We start from the raw sequence: 18,763 nt of genomic DNA, 5'->3' as shown, positions 1-18,763 counted from the left end.
CATGCGTTGGAAGAGAACAGCTAGAGTGAAAGGTGTCAAAATTGTGTTAGTGTTGAGCTTACATCGTAGACACTTTTTCACGGTATATAAGATAAAAGTACAACCCACCACAAAGTATGGCCTTTGAAGCCTCCACACCTAATTTGGTTGAGAAGTCTTCTAACACAAAACGAAACGCGTCCCATAGTGGTGGGTGTATTGCGATCTCTGGCTGTTCCTTTCGTCTAGTCTCGAAAGAGAACCCAACAAAAAATTGTGAAAAAACGATCTTCGTCCCAACAGGCAAAAAAACTTGAAAAAAACCTAACCTAATGATTTTTCTTTTCCTCAGGAATGGGATGATCCCCATGGCGAGACCCCACCCTATCACTATGGCACCCATTACTCATCTGCCATGATTGTCTGCTCGTATCTGGTACGCCTGGAACCCTTCACCCAACACTTTTTACGCCTGCAAGGTGGCCATTTCGATTTGGCCGATCGCATGTTTCACAGCATCAAAGAAGCCTGGCTATCGGCCTCCAAATTCAATATGGCCGATGTCAAAGAGTTGATACCTGAATTTTTCTACCTCCCTGAATTTATAACAAATTCAAATAATTTTGATTTGGGTAAGAGGCCTCATCCAGCACTAGCTGATTTATTATAAAATATAAACATTTTGGTTTTTTCTTCCACAGGTACTAAACAAAATGGTGAAACTTTGTTTAGTGTCATATTGCCTCCTTGGGCCAAACAGGATCCCCGAGAGTTTATAAGGTTACATCGAAATGCTTTAGAGTGTGATTATGTCAGTCAGAATTTGCATCTGGTAAGTTGAATCAAAACTAGTAAAAGCGTGGTAAGTTCGGCCGGGCCGAATCTTATATACCCTCCACCATGGAGCGCATTTGTAGAGTTCTTTTCCCGGCATCTCTTCTTAGGCAAAACAGGATATAAGAAAAGATTTGCTCTGCTATTAGAGCGATATCAAGATATGGTCCGGTTTAGACCACAGTTAAATTATATGTTGGAGACCTGTGTAAAATGTCTGCCAATTCGAATAAGAATTGCGCCCTTTAGGGGCTCTAGAAGTAAAATAGAGAGATCGATTTATATGGGATCTATATCAGGCTATAGACCGATTCAGACCATATTAAACACGTATATTGATGGTCATGAGAGGATCCGTCGTACAAAATTTCAGGCAAATCGGATAATAATTGCGACCTCTAGAGGCTCATGGAGTCAAGATCCCAGATCGGTTTATATGGCAGCTATATCAGGTTATGAACCGATTTGAACCTCATTTGACACAGTTGTTGCAAGTAAGAATAAAATACGTCATGCAAAATTTCAGCTAAATCGGATAAGAATTGCGCACTCTAGAGGCTCAACAAGTCAAGACCCAAGATCGGTTTATATGGCTGCTATATCAGGTTATGAACCGCTTTGAACCAGACTTGGCACAGTTGTTGGATATGATAACAAAACACGTCGTGCAAAATTTCATTCCAATCGGATAAGAATTGCGCACTCTAGAGGCTCAAGAAGTCAAGACCCAAGATCGGTTAATATGACAGCTATATCAGGTTATGGACCGATATGAACCATACTTGGCACAGTTGTTGGATATGATAACAAAACACGTCGTGCAAAATTTCATTCGAATCGGATAAGAATTGCGCACTCTAGAGGCTCAAGAAGTCAAGACCCAAGATCGGTTTATATGGCAGCTATATCAAAACGTGGACCGATATGGCCCATTTACAATACCAACCGACCTACACTAATAGGAAGTATTTGTGCAAAATTTCAAGCGGCTAGCTTTACTCCTTCGGAAGTCAGCGTGCTTTCGACAGGCAGACGGACGGACGGACGTACAGACATGGCTAGATCGACATAAAATGTCGCGACGATCAAGAAGAATTATGGGATCTCAGACGAATATTTCGAGTAGTTACAAACAGAATGACGAAATAGGTATACCCCCTATCCTATGGTGGAGGGTATAAAAAGAAATTGGTTACACAGCATAGCGGGAAAGGATACCGAAATTCGCTGGAGCTGACAGTATCGGCTTAAACCCTACCCTATATCAACCAAGGTTACAGATTCCAACTCGAACCGCTTTCGCATTACTTCGAAGTGGACCTTTTGTTTAGAGCTTAATCATCTCTTCTTCATTGTGTCTGCTTTCCGACCTTTGCCTGCCCCTCTATCCCGCTGGGTTCAGGGCTACTTTCATTCTACGTAGATTATCTGATCAATTTTCCCAGTACTCTGCGTCGCTCAGCCTTCTATCTTTCCACATCTGTATATCTGGGACCAGTATATGTGTTCACTTACCCTGAGGTCTGATCTCAGACCTATGGAACCTATGTTCGGGTCCTGAGTTCGCTGACATTTTGTATCGTAGATCAGATAGCCTTTAATCAACCTCGTTAAGTATCTGTTTCTTGGATAAAATCTAGTAACCTTTGGCTATTATAGACATTTTGATGAACTGTCTTCTCCCACTGCTCTGATACATTTATTAAGTCTAGGTATCATTAGGTGTTCAAACAGTTTACCGGTGCTGTCACGAGAAGCTTAGCTGCGAGCTACCGGGCGCGTCCATAGGTTGCGGATAGTGGAATATCCATACTGCAATCGCAGTCGAGGACAATCAGCGGCATCGAGCGGAGAATCTCAGTGAGAGGCCGGGCGGTACCAGGTCTTGCACAAATACTGAGTGCCTATGATGGTCGATATGACAAGGCGAGTTATTGGCGCCTTAAAATAACCAATGGCCACCCTGTTCCCGCGGCGATAGGTCCTTTGGACAGAAACGAGCTTGCTCAGCTACAGGACTTTGACGAGGATCCCCACATCCACATAAAAATGTGGTTACTGCAACAACAACACAGATCGGATTTCGGATCGGTTAAAGGCAATCCTCTTCGGGAAAGAAAATCAGACCAAGAAAAACCCTGGATGACCGGGAAGATTCGCAATATTTGGAAAGACGTCCGCAGACTTTTTAACAGAGCGCGTCGTAAAAAAGCGGAAGTTTATCGGGATGTGTATTACACACGGCTCAAGGAATACAACAAGATTACCAAAGTGGAAAAACGTGCCTCCTGGAAGCTTTTCTGTGAACAGGTCAATAGAATTAATGACGACGCCAAATTAAAAAATTTCTCCCAAAAACCAATGTGCAAACTCAAGCTTTAACAGACGAAGTGGGAGTGAGAACAGAGACAACGGAGGACATGTAGAGGCTTTTGATGAAAACCCATTTTCCACAGGATACGGCGGGTCTCACGGAGACACCAGAATCTTAAAATAATGATGTTGATCGCAGGTTTATAATTACGGATTTATGGTGAAGGAATCCTTGAGGAGCTTTACCCGGACCTGATAGAATATTTCCGGCGTTACTAGAGAAAGAGGCAAACTATCTGGCACCCCATCTGGCCACTATATTCACAGCGTGCCTAGGACTTGCATATACTCCGAAAGCCTGGCAAGAGGCAAGGGTGGTGTTTATACCCAAGCCCGGCAAGGCAAGTTATGCGACACCGAAGGCTTGCAGACCCATAAGTCTTACGTCCTTTCTACTCAAAACTATGGAACGCATTTTGGACACCATTATAAAGAGTAGGACATCCAGCGAACTGCTCAAATACAAACAGCCTGTCTATGTCAAGGGAAGGTCGGTGGAGGCTGCCAAAACGTACACCCTGGCGGTATGCATTGACATCGAGGGGGCTTTTAACAATTTGCTGACCGACACACTTATCAAATCCGTAGACCAGTACCGGGTGGACCCGGTCCTTAGAGACTGGATAAACCATATGCTAAGGAACAGGTGGATAAATTGTGCGTCCCATGGCATAAATATAAGGGAGAAAGTGGGGCACCCACTCTTATGGGTGACCACCATAAATGACCTATTACGGATGCTGACTGAGGAGGTTATATTACTTCTAAGGGGTAAGGATCCGTACGAGCTATGCAAAAGGGCCGAAAGGGCTAGCGCCAGAGGTCTCAATGTTAACCCAGAGAAGACTGAAATATGCCTGTTCACGAGGAAGACGAAGGTGGGCCAATTTAACGCACTACATATCCACAATGAAGGTCACCTTAGCGCAGAGGTTAGCATGTTCGCCAATGACGCTGAACGCCTGGGTTCGAATCCTGGCGAGACCATCAGAAATAAAATTTTCAGCGGTGGTTTTCCCCTCCTAATGCTGGCAACATTTGTGAGGTACTATGCCATGTAAAACTTCTCTCCAAAGAGGTGTCACACTTCGGCACGCCGTTCGGACTTGGCTATAAAACGGAGGACCCTTATCATTGAGCTTAAACTTGAATCGGACTCCACTCATTGATATGTGGAAGTTTGCCCCTGTTCCTTAGTGAAATGTTTATGGGCAAAATTAGCAATTTACATTTCCTCAATAAGACGATTTCGATATCTGACACGGTCAAATACTAAGGTGTGATCTTGGACAGGAAACTGAATTGGAAGTGTCACATTCAGGAGCGTACTGAGAAGGCTCACAGATGTTGGATACTAGGTAGACGAGCCGTAGGCTCGAAATGAGGTCGGAATCCTAGGATAGTTCACTGGCTCTACAGAAGCATGATTAGACCAATACTTACTTACGTCTCAGTAGTTTGGTGGACTACTATGGAGAAAAAGTGCAACATAGGGACCATACAACAAGTTCAAGGAACATGTTGTTTTGGCATAGGCGGAGTGATGAGGACCACGCCCACTAGTACACTGGAGATTATCCACAATAGTCCAACATATGTATGTCAAATACAGATTAAGTGTAAGGCAGCCACTGTCACTATGAGATTTAAGGCGATGGGAGTATAAATTGAGGATGGGAGCAGGACGTGACTAATATCTGGATTTAGACACAAAGTAAGATGGTAAGGGAGATGGTTACGCACCACCATTCCACCTTTAATATTGTGATAAAGGTTCCGAGGTGTATTATGAACCCGTGAGTCACTGAGGGGTGGATTTTTGCAGGAACTGTCACTTCCAAATAATTCCGCCATACAGCGGTTTCGTCAGATACGTAAAGGGTTTTTTCCTCCTCCCTCAAAAATATTAATTTTAATTATAATTGATTTATTTATTTTATATAATTTTAATATTTTTTATATGATTTTTTTTATTTAATTTTTTACAAAATTTAATTTTTGCAAAAACTTTCCAAAAGTTTGTGTTATAAAACCTTTTTTTTAAATGCAATTTTTTCATGGATTTTCTTTTGTTTACAGTGGATCGACTTAATATTTGGCCATAAGCAACAAGGACCAGCTGCTATTGAGGCTGTCAATGTTTTTCATCATTTGTTCTATGAAGGCAATGTGGATATTTACAAGTAAGTCTACCCTATAAGGTTTGCAACTTCAACTAAACCTCTTTTCATTTTTTTTTTCGAAATAAGCATTGATGATCCCTTGAAAAAGAACGCCACCATTGGTTTCATCAACAATTTTGGCCAAATACCCAAACAGTTGTTTAAGAAACCCCATCCCGCCAAAAAGATGTCCGGCTCACGTCATTCCACTCTGATTGATCCGAGTGCTTTAATACAGGGCAATACAACCGTCTTACAATCCGATCGTTTATTCTTCCATAATTTGGATAATCTTAAGCCGAGCCTTCAACCCATTAAGGAACTCAAAGGACCAGTGGGTCAGATATTACAACCAGATAAGACTGTGTTTGCTGTGGAACAAAATAAGGTAAGAATTCGTATAAGAGCATAAGCGACAATATCTCATAAGAAAATAAATCGCATAAGAGAACAAAACTCATAATTGAGTAAACCCCATAAGCGAAAAAATCTCATAAGCGTTTTGATTCCACAAGAAAATGTCCCATAAGCGAATAAATTGCATAAGCGGAAAAAATTCATCAAAGAAACGCTTAAGCGATATACATATCGCTTAAGTGATATCCATATCGCTTAAGCGATATACATATCGCATAAGCGATATACATATCGCATAAGCGATATACATATCGCATAAGCGATATACATATCGCATAAGCGATATACATATCGCATAAGCGATATACATATCGCATAAGCGATATACATATCGCATAAGCGATATACATATCGCATAAGCGATATACATATCGCCTAAGCGATATAGATGTCGCCTAAGCGATATAAAGGGTGATTTTTTTGAGGTTAGGATTTTCATGCATTAATATTTGACAGATCACGTGGGATTTCAGACATGGTGTCAAAGAGAAAGATGCTCAGTATGCTTTGACATTTCATCATGAATAGACTTACTAACGAGCAACGCTTGCAAATCATTGAATTTTATTACCAAAATCAGTGTTCGGTTCGAAATGTGTTCATTCACCGTAACGTTGCGTCCAACAGCATCTTTGAAAAAATACGGTCCAATGATTCCACCAGCGTACAAACCACACCAAACAGTGCATTTTTCGGGATGCATGGGCAGTTCTTGAACGGCTTCTGGTTGCTCTTCACTCCAAATGCGGCAATTTTGCTTATTTACGTAGCCATTCAACCAGAAATGAGCCTCATCGCTGAACAAAATTTGAACACATTTCGAACCGAACACTGATTTTGGTAATAAAATTCAATGATTTGCAAGCGTTGCTCGTTAGTAAGTCTATTCATGATGAAATGTCAAAGCATACTGAGCATCTTTCTCTTTGACACCATGTCTGAAATCCCACGTGATCTGTCAAATATTAATGCATGAAAATCCTAACCTCAAAAAAATCACCCTTTACATATCGCCTAAGCGATATACATATCGCATAAGCGATATACATATCGCCTAGCGATATACATATCGCCTAGCGATATACATATCGCATAAGCGATATACATATCGCCTAAGCGATGTACATATCGCATAGGCGATATACATATCGCATAAGCGATACACATATCGCATAAGCGATGTACATATCGCCTAAGCGATATGCATATCGCATAAGCGATATACATATCGCATAAACGATATACATATCGCATAAGCGATAGACTTATCGCATAAGCGATATACATATCGCATAAGCGATATACATATCGCATGAGCGATATACATATCGCATAAGCGACATACATATCGCATAAGCGATATACATATCGCATAAGCGATATACATATCGCATAAGCGACATACATATCGCATAAGCGATGTACATATCGCATAAGCGATATACATATCGCATAATCGAATTTGATCGAATAAATCGTTCAACAAATAAACCATAATAAGTCATTTCATTCAAATATTTGCAATCCAATATTTCTACCTTCCCTTCCAGGTCATGATGCCTCCATCTTATACCAAATACATAGCCTGGGGCTTTGCTGATCATTCACTGCGTATTGGTCTTTACGATACGGATCGTGCTTCTTTCGTTTCCGAAGCAGCTGCTCAAAACTCGGGTGAGATACTCACCTGTGCTTGTCCCAATTCCAAGATGATTGTCACAGCCGGCACCAGTTCGGTCATAACAATATGGAAATTTGATGCGAATCGCAAAAGCTTAACGGTCAAACATTCCCTGCATGGTCATACGGATGCAGTGACCTGTTTGGCAGCCAGTGCAGCTTATAATGTCATTGTTTCGGGTTCAAGAGATGGTACCGCTATAGTCTGGGATATGACAAGATTTACTTTTGTGCGCCAATTGCCAGGTCATGTGGGAGTGGTGGCTGCAGTGGCTATAAATGAGTTGACAGGCGATATTGCCACTTGTTCGGCCACTTGGTTGCATGTCTGGTCCATAAATGGTGATCCCTTGGCGACGGTCAATACATGTGTGGGCAGTGCCGATCGTATGCAACAGATATTGTGTGTGGCCTTTTCACAGATCCGCGAATGGGATCAACAGAATGTGGTAATGACAGGTTCTACAGATGGTGTTGTTAGGGTAAGTTGAGAGTTGAAACATTTTTGTAAAGGTGTAAACATTTTTTTGGTTTTTTTCTAGATGTGGTCTTTGGAATATGTTCAGGTACCCATTGAACGTAAACTAAAAAGATATGCCGAAGTGAAATCACATGAGAATCCCGAAAACTCTTCGGATAAAGAAGAGGAAGCTATAGGCGGAGAAATGACAAAGAAAATGGAATTATTTAAACAAATGCAAAGCATATCCTCTCATGATGAAAATGGTAAGTGAAACAAAGCAATTTGGGGGGAGAAATGTATGAAGGAGAAAAGTTCGGAAAGTAACTAACTGGGTAGAAAAATATGGTCTATATCTGGGTTGGCATTTCCCTTTAAAGTGGCTTAAAACCCTTGACATTGCGAAGGAGAAGTTTGAGAACCATTTACGGCGTAAAAGAGTAGTTTTAGTTCCCCTTTCCTCAGAGAAAAGTGGTTGTAGTACCATTTCCCTAAGGAAAGGGAAATGAAGGGAAGTTTTGATAAACTATCTCTAGCGGAAGGGCGTTTTCAGTACACTTTGCCAGAGGAAATATGACGTTACTCCCCCTTTCCTAAGAGAAGATTTCTTTTAGTACACTTTTAAGTCAAGAGTAGTTTTAGTACTCTTTCCCTAAAGGAAGATAAATTTTAATGTACTTTCATCCGGGAATTTTAGTTTTAGCACTCCTTCCTAAGGGGAGAATATTTTTTATACTATATAACTAAGGAAAGACAAGTTTTAGTACTCTTTGCCTTAGGAAAGTGTAATTTAAGCACTCTTTCCCTAAGGGTAGGGTAGTTTTAGTACTCCTCGCTAAGAGAAGGCTCCTTCGCTTAGAGAAGGCTACTTTCAGTACACTTTCCATAAGGAAAGAGTCGTTAAAGTGTCCCTTCCTTTGGGAAAGGGTAGCATAGGTATCCTTTCCTTTGGTAAAGTGTAGGTTATGTAATCTTTCCTTTGGGATAGGGTGCGTTAAGTACCCTTCCCATTAGGATAGGGTGGGTTAAGTACCCTTCCCATTGGGAAAGGAGTGGTTGTTTAAATAACCATTCCAGGGGGAAAGGGTATTTTAGTACTCGTTTCTTTCAGAATGGGTGGTTTTACCACCCGTTCCATTCGAAAATGGTAGTTTAAGTAAACGTTCCTTACGTAAAGGGTAGCTTTAGAAACCCTTCCTTTCGGAAAGGATAGTTTAAGTACTCGTTCCTTTTGGAAAGGATAGTTTTAATACCTATTTGGGATTGGGCTTCGGTACGCTTTTCCTTGGTGAGGGGTAGTTGTTGTACCTTTTGCCTCAGGGAAGGAAAGTTTTGGTACCTTAACCTCACAGAGCGGGTAGTTTTGGAAGCCTTTCTCTTGGGGATAGGTAGTTTTGGTACGAATTCTCTTAGAAAAGAGTACAGTAGATTTTATATCCTTGCCCTTGGAGAAGGGTAGTTTGGTATCCTTTCCCTTGAAGAAATGTAGTTTTAGTATCATCGTAATTGGAGAATGGTGCCCTTTCTCTGGGAGAAGGGTAGTTTTGGTACGCTTTGCCTTGGAGAAGGGTAATTTTAGTTCCTTTTCCCTTAAGAAAGGTTAGTTTGGTACCCCTCCCTTGGGGAATCGTGGTTTTGTTAACTTTTCCCTTGGAGAAGGGTAGTTTTGGTATCCTTTCCCTTGGCGAAGGGTAGTTTTGATACTCTTTTCCTTGGGGAAGGGTAGTTTTGGTACCCTTTCCTTTGGAGAGGGTTGATTTTAGTGCCCTATCCTTTGGGGAATCGTGGTTTTGATACCCTTTACCAAGGGAAAGGGTAGTTTTGGAAGGGTAGTTTTGGTGCCTTATCCCTTGGGGAGGGGTAATCTTGGTGCCCTGCCCCTTGGGGAATCGCAATTTTGGTACCCTTTCCCTTCGAGAAGGGTAGTTTTGGTACACTTTCCCTTCGAGAAGGGTAGTTTTGGTTCCCTTTTCCTTAAGAAAGCTTGGTTTTGGTACCCCTTCCCTTGGGGTAGGGTAATTTTGGTACCCTTTCCCTTGGGGAAGAGTAGATTTGGTACTATTGCCCTTGCAGAAGGGTAATTTTGGTACCCTTTCAAATAGAGAAAGGTAGTTTTGGTAAAATTTCCTTTGAGGAAGGGTAGTTTTGGTACCCTTTCCCTGCCCCTTGGGGAATCGCCTTGGCCCTGCCCTTTGGGGAATCGCAATTTTGATACCCTTTTCCTTCGAGAAGAGTAGTTTTGGTACACTTTCCCTTCGAGAAGGTTAGTTTTGGTTCCCTTTTCCTTAAGAAAGCTTGGTTTTGGTACCCCTTCCCTTGGGGTAGGGTAGCTTTGGTACCCTTTCCCATGGGGAAGAGTAGATTTGGTACTATTGCCCTTGCAGAAGGGTAATCTTGGTACCCTTTCCCATAGAGAAATGTAGTTTTGGTAAAATTTCCTTTGAGGAAGTGTAGTTTTGGTACCCTTTCCCTTAGGAAAGCGTAGTTTTAGTATTTTTTATTTGGGGAAGGGTGGTATCCTTTCCCTAGAGAAAAGTGGGGTTCGTACCTTTTCCCTCAGGAAAGCGTTGTTTTGGTACTATTTCCCTTGGAGAAGAGTATTTTTGGTACCATTTACCTTGAAAAGGCGAAATTTTGGTACCATTTTCCTTCGGAAATGATAGTTTTGGTACAATTTCCCTTGGAGAAGGATAGTTTTGGTAACTTTTTTAAGGAAAAGGGTAGTTTTGGTACATTTTCTCAAGGAAAAGGTTTGTTTTTGTACATTTTCCCGAGGAAAGGGTAGTTTTGGTGCCCTTTCCCTTGGGGAAGGATAGTTTTGGTACATTTTCACAAGGGAAAACTTTAGTTTTTGTACCTTTTCCCAAGGAAAAAAAGTAGTTTTGGTACCTTTTTTATGGGAAGGGTAGTTTTGGTGTCCTTTTCTATGGAGAAGCGAAGTTTTTGTACTATTTGCCTGGAGAAGAAGTAGTTTTAGTACCATTTCCCTTGGGAAAGGGTTGTTTTGTAGCATTTCCCTTGGGAAAAGGTAGTTTTTTACCATTACCCTTGGAAAAGGGGAAAATTGTACAATTTTCCTTGGCAAAGGGTAGTTTTGGTGCCATTTACCTTAGGAAAGGGTAGTTTTGGTGGCCTTTTCTATGGGAAAGGGTAGTTTTGGTGCCCTTCCCCTTGAGAATGGTAATACCTTTTCCTTGGAAAAGTGTTGTTTTGGTACGTTTTTTTTTGGGAAAGGGTAGTTTTGGTACATTTTCCCTTGGAGAAATTTAGTTTTGGTATCATTTAACTTCGAGAAGCAAAGTTTTGGTAACATTTCCCTAGGGAAATGATAGTTTTGGTACAATTTCCCTTGCGGAATGGTAGTTGTAATACCTTTTCCCTTGGAAAAGGAAAGTTTTGGTACCTTTTCTCTTTGGAAAAGGTAGATTTGGTACCTTTTCCCAGGGAAAGAGGTAGTTGTGGGCCCTCTCCGTTGGAGAGGCGAAGTTTTCGTACCATTCCCCTTGAGAAAGGATAGTTCTGCTACCATTTCTCTTGGGAAAGGTAGTTTTGTGTCATTTCCCTTGCGAAGCGGTAGTTATGGTTGAATTTCTCTTAGAGAATGGTAGTTTTGGCACGTTCTTCCAAGAGGAAGGATAGTTTTGGTATATTTTCCCAAGAAAAGGTTAATTTTATTATCTTTTTCCAAAGTAAAGGTGTTTTTTTGCCCTTTTCCTTGGAGAAGCGACGTTTTTGTACCATTTCCCTTAAGAAAGGGTAGTTTATGTACCATTTTCCTTGGGAAAGGTAGTTTTGTACCAATTTCCTTGGGAAAGTGTAGTTTTGGAACCTTTTCCCAAGGGAAAGGGTAGTTTTGGTACCTATTCCCTAGGGAAGGGTAATTTTGGTGGAGAAGTGACGTTTTTGTACCATTTCCCTTAAGAAAGGGTAGTTTATGTACCATTTCCCTTGGAAAAGGGTAGTTTTGGTACCATTTTCCTTAGGAAAGGGTAGTTTTGGTACCATTTCCCTTGGAAAAGGGTAGTTTTGTACCATTGCCCTTGGGAAAGGGTATTTATGTACCATTTTCCTTGGGAAAGGGTAGTTATATACCATTTTTCTTGGAAAAGGGTAGTTTTGGTTAAATTTCTCTTGGGGAGGAGTGGTTTTAGTACTTTTTCCCTTGGGGAAGGGTAGTTTTGGTTCCTTTTCCCAAGAGAAAGAGTTGTTTTGGCACCATTTCCCATGGAAGGGTGGTATGGTACATTTTCGCTTAGGGTAGGGGAGTTTGCTTCCTCTTTTCTCAGGAAAGGGTTGTTTGGAATAGTAGTTTTGGTACTTCCTTTGGATAAGGGCAGTTTTGGTACTTCCTTTGGATAAGGGTAGTTTTTCCCTTGGGGAAGGAAAGTTTTGGTACCCTTTCCCTTGGGTAAGGCTAGTTTGGTACCCTTTTCCTTGGGGAATGGTAGTTTGGTACCCTTTCCTACAGGAAGAGCACTTTTGGTTCCCTTTCCTTAAGGCAGGATAGTTTGGTACCCTTTCCCCCAGTGAAGGATAGTTTGGTATCCTTTAATATCCGGGAAGCGTACTTATAATACCGTTTCACTTCGGGAAGAGGACTTTTATTACCCTATTTCTTCGGAAAGAGGTCTTTTAATATCCTTTTCCTTCGAGTAGGGGACTTTTTTACCCTTTCCATTCGGGAATTTTAATATTTGGACTATATTTTCTTCTGTTATCGTGTGACTCAGAACTGTTGAACACAAAACAGTGCGAGGACCCGATGCATTACGTCGCAGCTAGATAGTCGAGAGTTTCTGAGTTTGTCTCACTTTATTCTTTCGAGCGTCTTTGTTGCAGTTTTCACTTCTGAAGGCTCACGAAACTGCGTCGCAGCCACGAGTTTGAGAGATGCTGAGCTGGCCTCTATCCAAGTTCTTCATCTTTTATTAAGCGTTTAAGTATCTTTGGGTCCCCTTTTTCTCGCAGCTAGGTATTCAAGAGTTTCTGAGCTTGTCTCTGTCTTACTTCGCGACTTAACTTTACTATTGCAAGCGTCTTCCGTGCAGTGCCAACTTCTGAAGACCCAGGAAACTGCGTCGCAGCCAGGAGTTCAAGAGATGCTGAGCTGGATTCTCTCCAATTTCTTAATCTTTTATTATACTTTTAAACATCTTGGGGTCCTCTTTTCTCGCAGCTAGGTATTCAAGAGTTTTTGAGCTTGTCTCTGTCACATTTCGCGACATCACTTCATTCTTTCAAACGTCTTCGGTGCAGTGGAACAGGAAACTGCGTTGCAGCCAGGAGTTCGACAGATACTATGTTGAACTCTCTCCAATTTCTTCATCTTTATTAAGCTTTTAAGCATTTTTGGGTCCTCTTTTTCTTACATATACAGTAGCTTTAGTACCCCCTACTTAGGAAAAAGATAGTTTTATTACCCTTTCCTTTGGGAAGAGGTAGTATTAATATCAATTCTTTTGGGAGATGGTAGTTTAAATAGGGTATTTATCTTGTTATAAAAATATTTTTTTTTCTCAATTTTTCTTTAGAAATCCATAAATCAGCTTCCGAAAGCAGCATATCAGAGGCCTCACAACATTCAAATAACTCAACACAATCGGAAAAACCTGCTAAAGAATGTGAGAATTTACCCGTGACAACAGAACGACGGAAATCCTCATTTTCGGGGGCGAAATCCTTGCATGAAATTAAATCGTCAACAGTGGAGGGAACAGGTGGATCAAGCAAATCCAATGAAGGTAAGGTCATTGAAAAATTATCGCTTTAAAAATGTTCTGGCTAAGTTGAAACTTTTCAGAAGAGGAACGAACCACTATGCGTCCAAGCAAATCTGATACTAGTCTTACCGATGGCTTTGTTATGATCGATAATGATAAACATCGTGGAGAGCATTGCTTGAAGAAAGGTGAGTCCGGAAAATACTTGAAGAATATTTGAAGGGCATTTAAATTTCTTTTTTTTTCTTCATCCATATTTAAGGCTTTAAATGGCAACGTCAATTAATGTTTCGTTCAAAACTCACCATGCACACGGCCTATGATCGTAAAGATAATGCCGAACCGGCGAGTATTACAGCTTTGACAGTCTCCAAAGATCACAAAATTTTATATGTTGGTATGTAGGCAAACTAAAGTAAAGTTTTTGATGATGTGCTAAAAAAACTGTGGTAAATTCTCATATACTGCAGGTGATGCACGAGGTCGCATCTATTCATGGTGTGTAACCGAACAACCTGGTCGTGGAGTGGCCGATCATTGGCTTAAAGATGAGGGAGCCGATCAATGTGTTAAATGCCATGTAAAGTAAGTATGGAAGAGGAGAATTAACATTGAGTAAGCATTGATGTTTAATAATTGAAGAGCAAAATCCATATAAGAATATGGCAACATTATAAGAAGGGGGGACGGACCCTCCCCCTTAACCGAATTTTCAAAAACGCCAAATCTCGGAGATGGGTGCACCGATTTAAGTGAAATTTCGTATGCCATCTTATGGTACCCCAAAGACACGAAATTGGTAAAAAATGTTACGGTCAAATAACCTGGGGGGACGCCCCATTCCAAAACCCACCCGAACGGGCATGTGTACCGATTGAGACAATATGGGTATCAAATGAAAGGTATTTAAGAGTAGAGTACGAGTTTGGTATACAATTTTCACTCTTAATTTTCGAGGGGTCCCCCACCCCCAAAAAAGTCCCAAGAGGACACTTTCTCCGATTTGGGCAATATGGGTTTCAAACGGAAGGTATTTAAGGATAGAGTACGAACTTGGCATTAAAATGTTACCCAAGGTGTCGAGGGCCCCCACCCCCAAAAACACCATCCAACAGGACTCTTTAACCGCTTTGAGCAATATGGGTATCCAATGAAAGGTATTTAAAAGTAAAATACAAATCGAACACAAAAATTTATTTTTTGGTGTCTGAGGGCCCTTCCGCACCCCCCAAAAACCCCCAGCAGTACAAATTTACCGATTGGGACAATATGGGTATCAAATAAAAGCTTTTTAAAGGTAGAGTCCAATACTGATATAAAAATTTATTCCTTAGTGTCTGAGGCACCTTCCCACCCCCTAAAACCCCTCAACAGGATATGTTTACCGATTGGGGCAATATGGGTATCAAACGAAAGATATTTGAAAGCCGAGGACACATCTGTTATAAGAATTTGGTCCAAGGTGTCTAGGGAGCCTCCCCAAACCCAAAAACCCTCAAAACGGGCATAAATGTCCAATGTCACAAAATTAGTATCGAATAAAAGGTCTTTGGGAGTTGACTACCAATTCGATATGCAAAATTAGGACAAAGTCTGGGACCGGCCCACCCACTAAATACCTTTCATGATAATATGCCAATTAAAAGAAAGGTCTATGAAAATACGTTTCGAATCTAATGTTGGAACAAGGATTCAAGTATCTGGGTCACGTCCTACCGTTCCGCAGGGCAGTAGATTGCGACAATGAAAGCCTCATAGAAATTGTCGTTTGGTTCTTAGCGTCGGGGTGACCGACCCTCTCCTCCCAATAAATGCAACTCCAAACTGTCATGTAGGATGTCCGAGATTATATTGTACTCAAATGAAAGGGCGTGTCAGAGGTCAATCCCCCTCCCCCTAACCTATTAAAAAAAAGGAATTAAAATTAATATATGAATAATATGAAATAATATATGAAGGCCGATCAGGATAGAATAGGACTGCAATACAAGGTCTTTGGCAGGGGAGTACACTTTTTATTTTACCCTCAAATTGGGATGGACCTACGGATCTTTAAGAATGTGATATCCAATTTTGAGGCCAAATGTTTGGGGGTCGTGTCACCTCATAAACTCCCCCTAAACCATTGCAATTGGGGCTCAAATTAAAGAAATTTGAGAGTAGAGCACGATGCTGATAAAGTAAGTACATGGGTGGCCGCCCCACCTTGCATATCCCTCAAACTGGACATATTTGTGGATTATGGCAAGAAGGGCGTCAAATCTGTATCTGTTTCATAGCCAAGTGTTTCAGGGACGCCTCACCTCATAAACTCCCCCTAAAACACACATATACACCGACGACTATAGCAATATGCAGAAACGCCAGATCTCGGAGATGGGTGGTGCGATTTAAGCGAAATTTTGTGTGCTCTCATATAGTACCCTAAAAATAAAAATTTGGTATAAAAATTTCGGATGGGGTACCTAGGGGAGCTGCCCCTACCTAAAACCTACCAAACATATATTTAGACCAATCACGACAATATGGGACTCAAATGAAAGGTATTTAGGATAAGAAAACGTATCTGATATCCAATTGTCGGACCAAGTGCCCCAAGCCCCAAAACACCCCTAAATCGGACATATTTACCGAACATGGCAATATGGGACTCAAATAAAAGGTATTTGCGAGTAGAATACGAATCTGATATCCAAATGAGGGACCGCGTTTCTGTGGGGTGGACCCCTTCCCAAAAACACCCCCCAAACAGGACTTATTGTCTGACCATGGGAACATGGGGCTTAAATAAAAGGTATTTGATATCAAAATATGAGACCAAGTGTTTGGGGGCCGCATCTCCCCAAAAACCTCCCCCAAAAGGGACACATTTAGGACCATAGCCACATGGGGCTCAGATGAAAGGTCTTTGGGAGTAAAGCACAAATCTAATATCAATATTCGGAAAAGGTGTCTATGGGGGCACTCCACCCCCACAACACCACCCAACCCCCAAAATACTCCTAAATCGAACATATTTACCGATCATGGCAATATGGGACTCAAATGAAAGGTATTTGCGAGTAGAATACTAATCTAATATCCAAATGTAGGACCACGTTTCTGGGGGTACACCCCTTCCCCAAACTCGAATCTAATATCCAAATATGTTACCAAGTGTTTGGGGGCCGCCTCTCCCCAAAAACGTCCCCCAATGGGACAAATTTACGACCATAGCAATATGGGGCTCAAATGAAACATCTTTGGGAGTAAGGCACGAATCTGATATCAATATTCGGGAAAAGTGTCTATGGGGTCACCCCACCCCCCCAACACCACCCAAATAGAAAGTATTTGCTGACTATTGCAATATGAGGCTCAAGTAAGAGGGGGATTTTAGAGTAGAACACGAATCCGATATATATTTTCAAGGCCAACTCACTGAGTGGCCGCCCATCCCCCAAAACATCCCCCAAGCCGGTCATGTTTGCCGACTATGGAAATATGGAGCTCAAATTAAAGGTATTTGGTAGTAGACCACGTATCTGATATCGACATTAGGGACCAACTGTCGAGCGGACGTCCCACCACCATAACAACCCCCAAATAGGACATATTTGCTCACCAAGAGAATTTGGGTCTTAAAGAGAGTGGAACTGAATATTCATAGTTTTTAGGGCCATTACCCCAAACTGGACATATTTGCTGATTTTTGCAATAAGGAGTTAAAATGAGAGAAAATGAATTTGATGTCCAATTTTGAGGCCAATGGCAATATGAGGTTAAAATAAATGATATATAGTTATATGAGAATAGAGCACGTTGCTGATATGTTTTCTGGGCTTAGTGTTGTTTGGGGGACCTCCCCAATCCCCAAAACACCCCTAAATCGGGCATATTTACCGACCATGTCAATGTGGTGCTTAAATGAAAGGTATTGGGGGTAAAGCCAGAATTGATACCCAATTTTGGGACCAATTTTCTGGGGGTCTACCCCTTTCCCAAAATACCCCACAAACAGCAATTTTTTGAGTGACCATCGGTGTTGACCAGTCGGCGTTGACAAATTTTTTCACAGCTTGTGAATCTGTAATTGCATTCTTTCTTCTGTCAGTTATCAGCTGTTACTTTTAGCTTGCTTTAGAAAAAAAGTGTAAAAAAAAGTATATTTGATTAAAGTTCATTCTAAGTTTTATTAAAAATGCATTTACTTTCTTTTAAAAAATCCGCAATTATTTTTTGGGCAACCCAATATTTTGGGGCAATGTGTTTGGGGGACGCTTCATCGTGTAAACTCCCCTAAACCAATGGCAATATGGAGTTTAAATAAATGGTATTTGAAAGATTTTTTCAGGGACCACCGAAACCACCCCTAAATCTGATATGAGAATATCGGGCTGAAATAAAGTATTTTAAGAATGGAGTACACCTTACATCCAAACTTTTAATTCGTAGACCAATAAAGATATATGATTCAGACTGTAGCATGGTATTTCACTAAAAGCTCTTTGATTGTCGAAAATCAATATTCCAAGGAAAATTTTGTTCCATATAAAGTAAAAGAAGGCGCAGCGGAGCGGGCCCGGGTCAGCTAATGTCTTATAAGTATGGAAATCTACCCAAAAAACATTTAGGGGAATTTTCCCGCTAAATACCCAATGTGTGGTTATTTTTAGGGTAGATGCCCATCTCTAATGACAATGGTTAATTTTCTCTTTTTAATAGTTTCTCTCTCTCAATTACTCTCTTTACAGGTTCACTCTCTACGAACGCAAACATCATTGTCGCAATTGTGGCCAAGTGTTTTGCAATAAATGCAGTCGTTTTGAATCGGAAATATCTCGACTGAGAATATTGAAACCGGTGCGAGTGTGTCAAACATGTTATGGACAATTGAGAATGAATTCGGTGGACAATTAAACTAAGAAAAAACCACTTAAGTAAAAAACTGCGAAAAAAGAAAGAAATTATACAAAAAAATAAAATATTTTAGAAAAAGTGAAAAACAACAAAACACTCCATATATACAACTCATACACAGACATATAGACACAGAAAAAGAGTAACTGTACCTTTTACAATAAAATTTGAAAAAAACAAAACATTATACCAAAAACAACAACAACAACATAAAACAATAAAAGAAATATTATAATAAT

The 18,763-nt window shown here is 40.8% G+C and overlaps 1 protein-coding gene across 1 annotated transcript in view; it reads left to right on the top strand.

Annotated features, from left to right (window-relative positions):
* LOC106083046 (WD repeat and FYVE domain-containing protein 3) overlaps positions 1 to 18,544 on the top strand; it is a 118,402-nt gene extending 99,858 nt beyond the window's left edge. Inside the window, exons 15-25 of the mRNA XM_013245863.2 lie at positions 332 to 611; positions 681 to 811; positions 5,266 to 5,369; positions 5,436 to 5,736; positions 7,316 to 7,927; positions 7,988 to 8,171; positions 13,437 to 13,646; positions 13,709 to 13,813; positions 13,888 to 14,022; positions 14,096 to 14,210; positions 18,359 to 18,544. Of these exons, the coding sequence (XP_013101317.2) occupies positions 332 to 611; positions 681 to 811; positions 5,266 to 5,369; positions 5,436 to 5,736; positions 7,316 to 7,927; positions 7,988 to 8,171; positions 13,437 to 13,646; positions 13,709 to 13,813; positions 13,888 to 14,022; positions 14,096 to 14,210; positions 18,359 to 18,524 (2,343 nt within the window). The 3' untranslated portion in view covers positions 18,525 to 18,544. The remainder of the gene's footprint in view (positions 1 to 331; positions 612 to 680; positions 812 to 5,265; positions 5,370 to 5,435; positions 5,737 to 7,315; positions 7,928 to 7,987; positions 8,172 to 13,436; positions 13,647 to 13,708; positions 13,814 to 13,887; positions 14,023 to 14,095; positions 14,211 to 18,358) is intronic.
* Positions 18,545 to 18,763: the final 219 nt, after the last annotated feature.

This window comes from Stomoxys calcitrans, chromosome 3 (assembly GCF_963082655.1).
Source record: "Stomoxys calcitrans chromosome 3, idStoCalc2.1, whole genome shotgun sequence".
Classification (NCBI taxonomy): domain Eukaryota; kingdom Metazoa; phylum Arthropoda; class Insecta; order Diptera; family Muscidae; genus Stomoxys; species Stomoxys calcitrans.
This window is presented reverse-complemented; position numbering and strand designations above follow the sequence as displayed.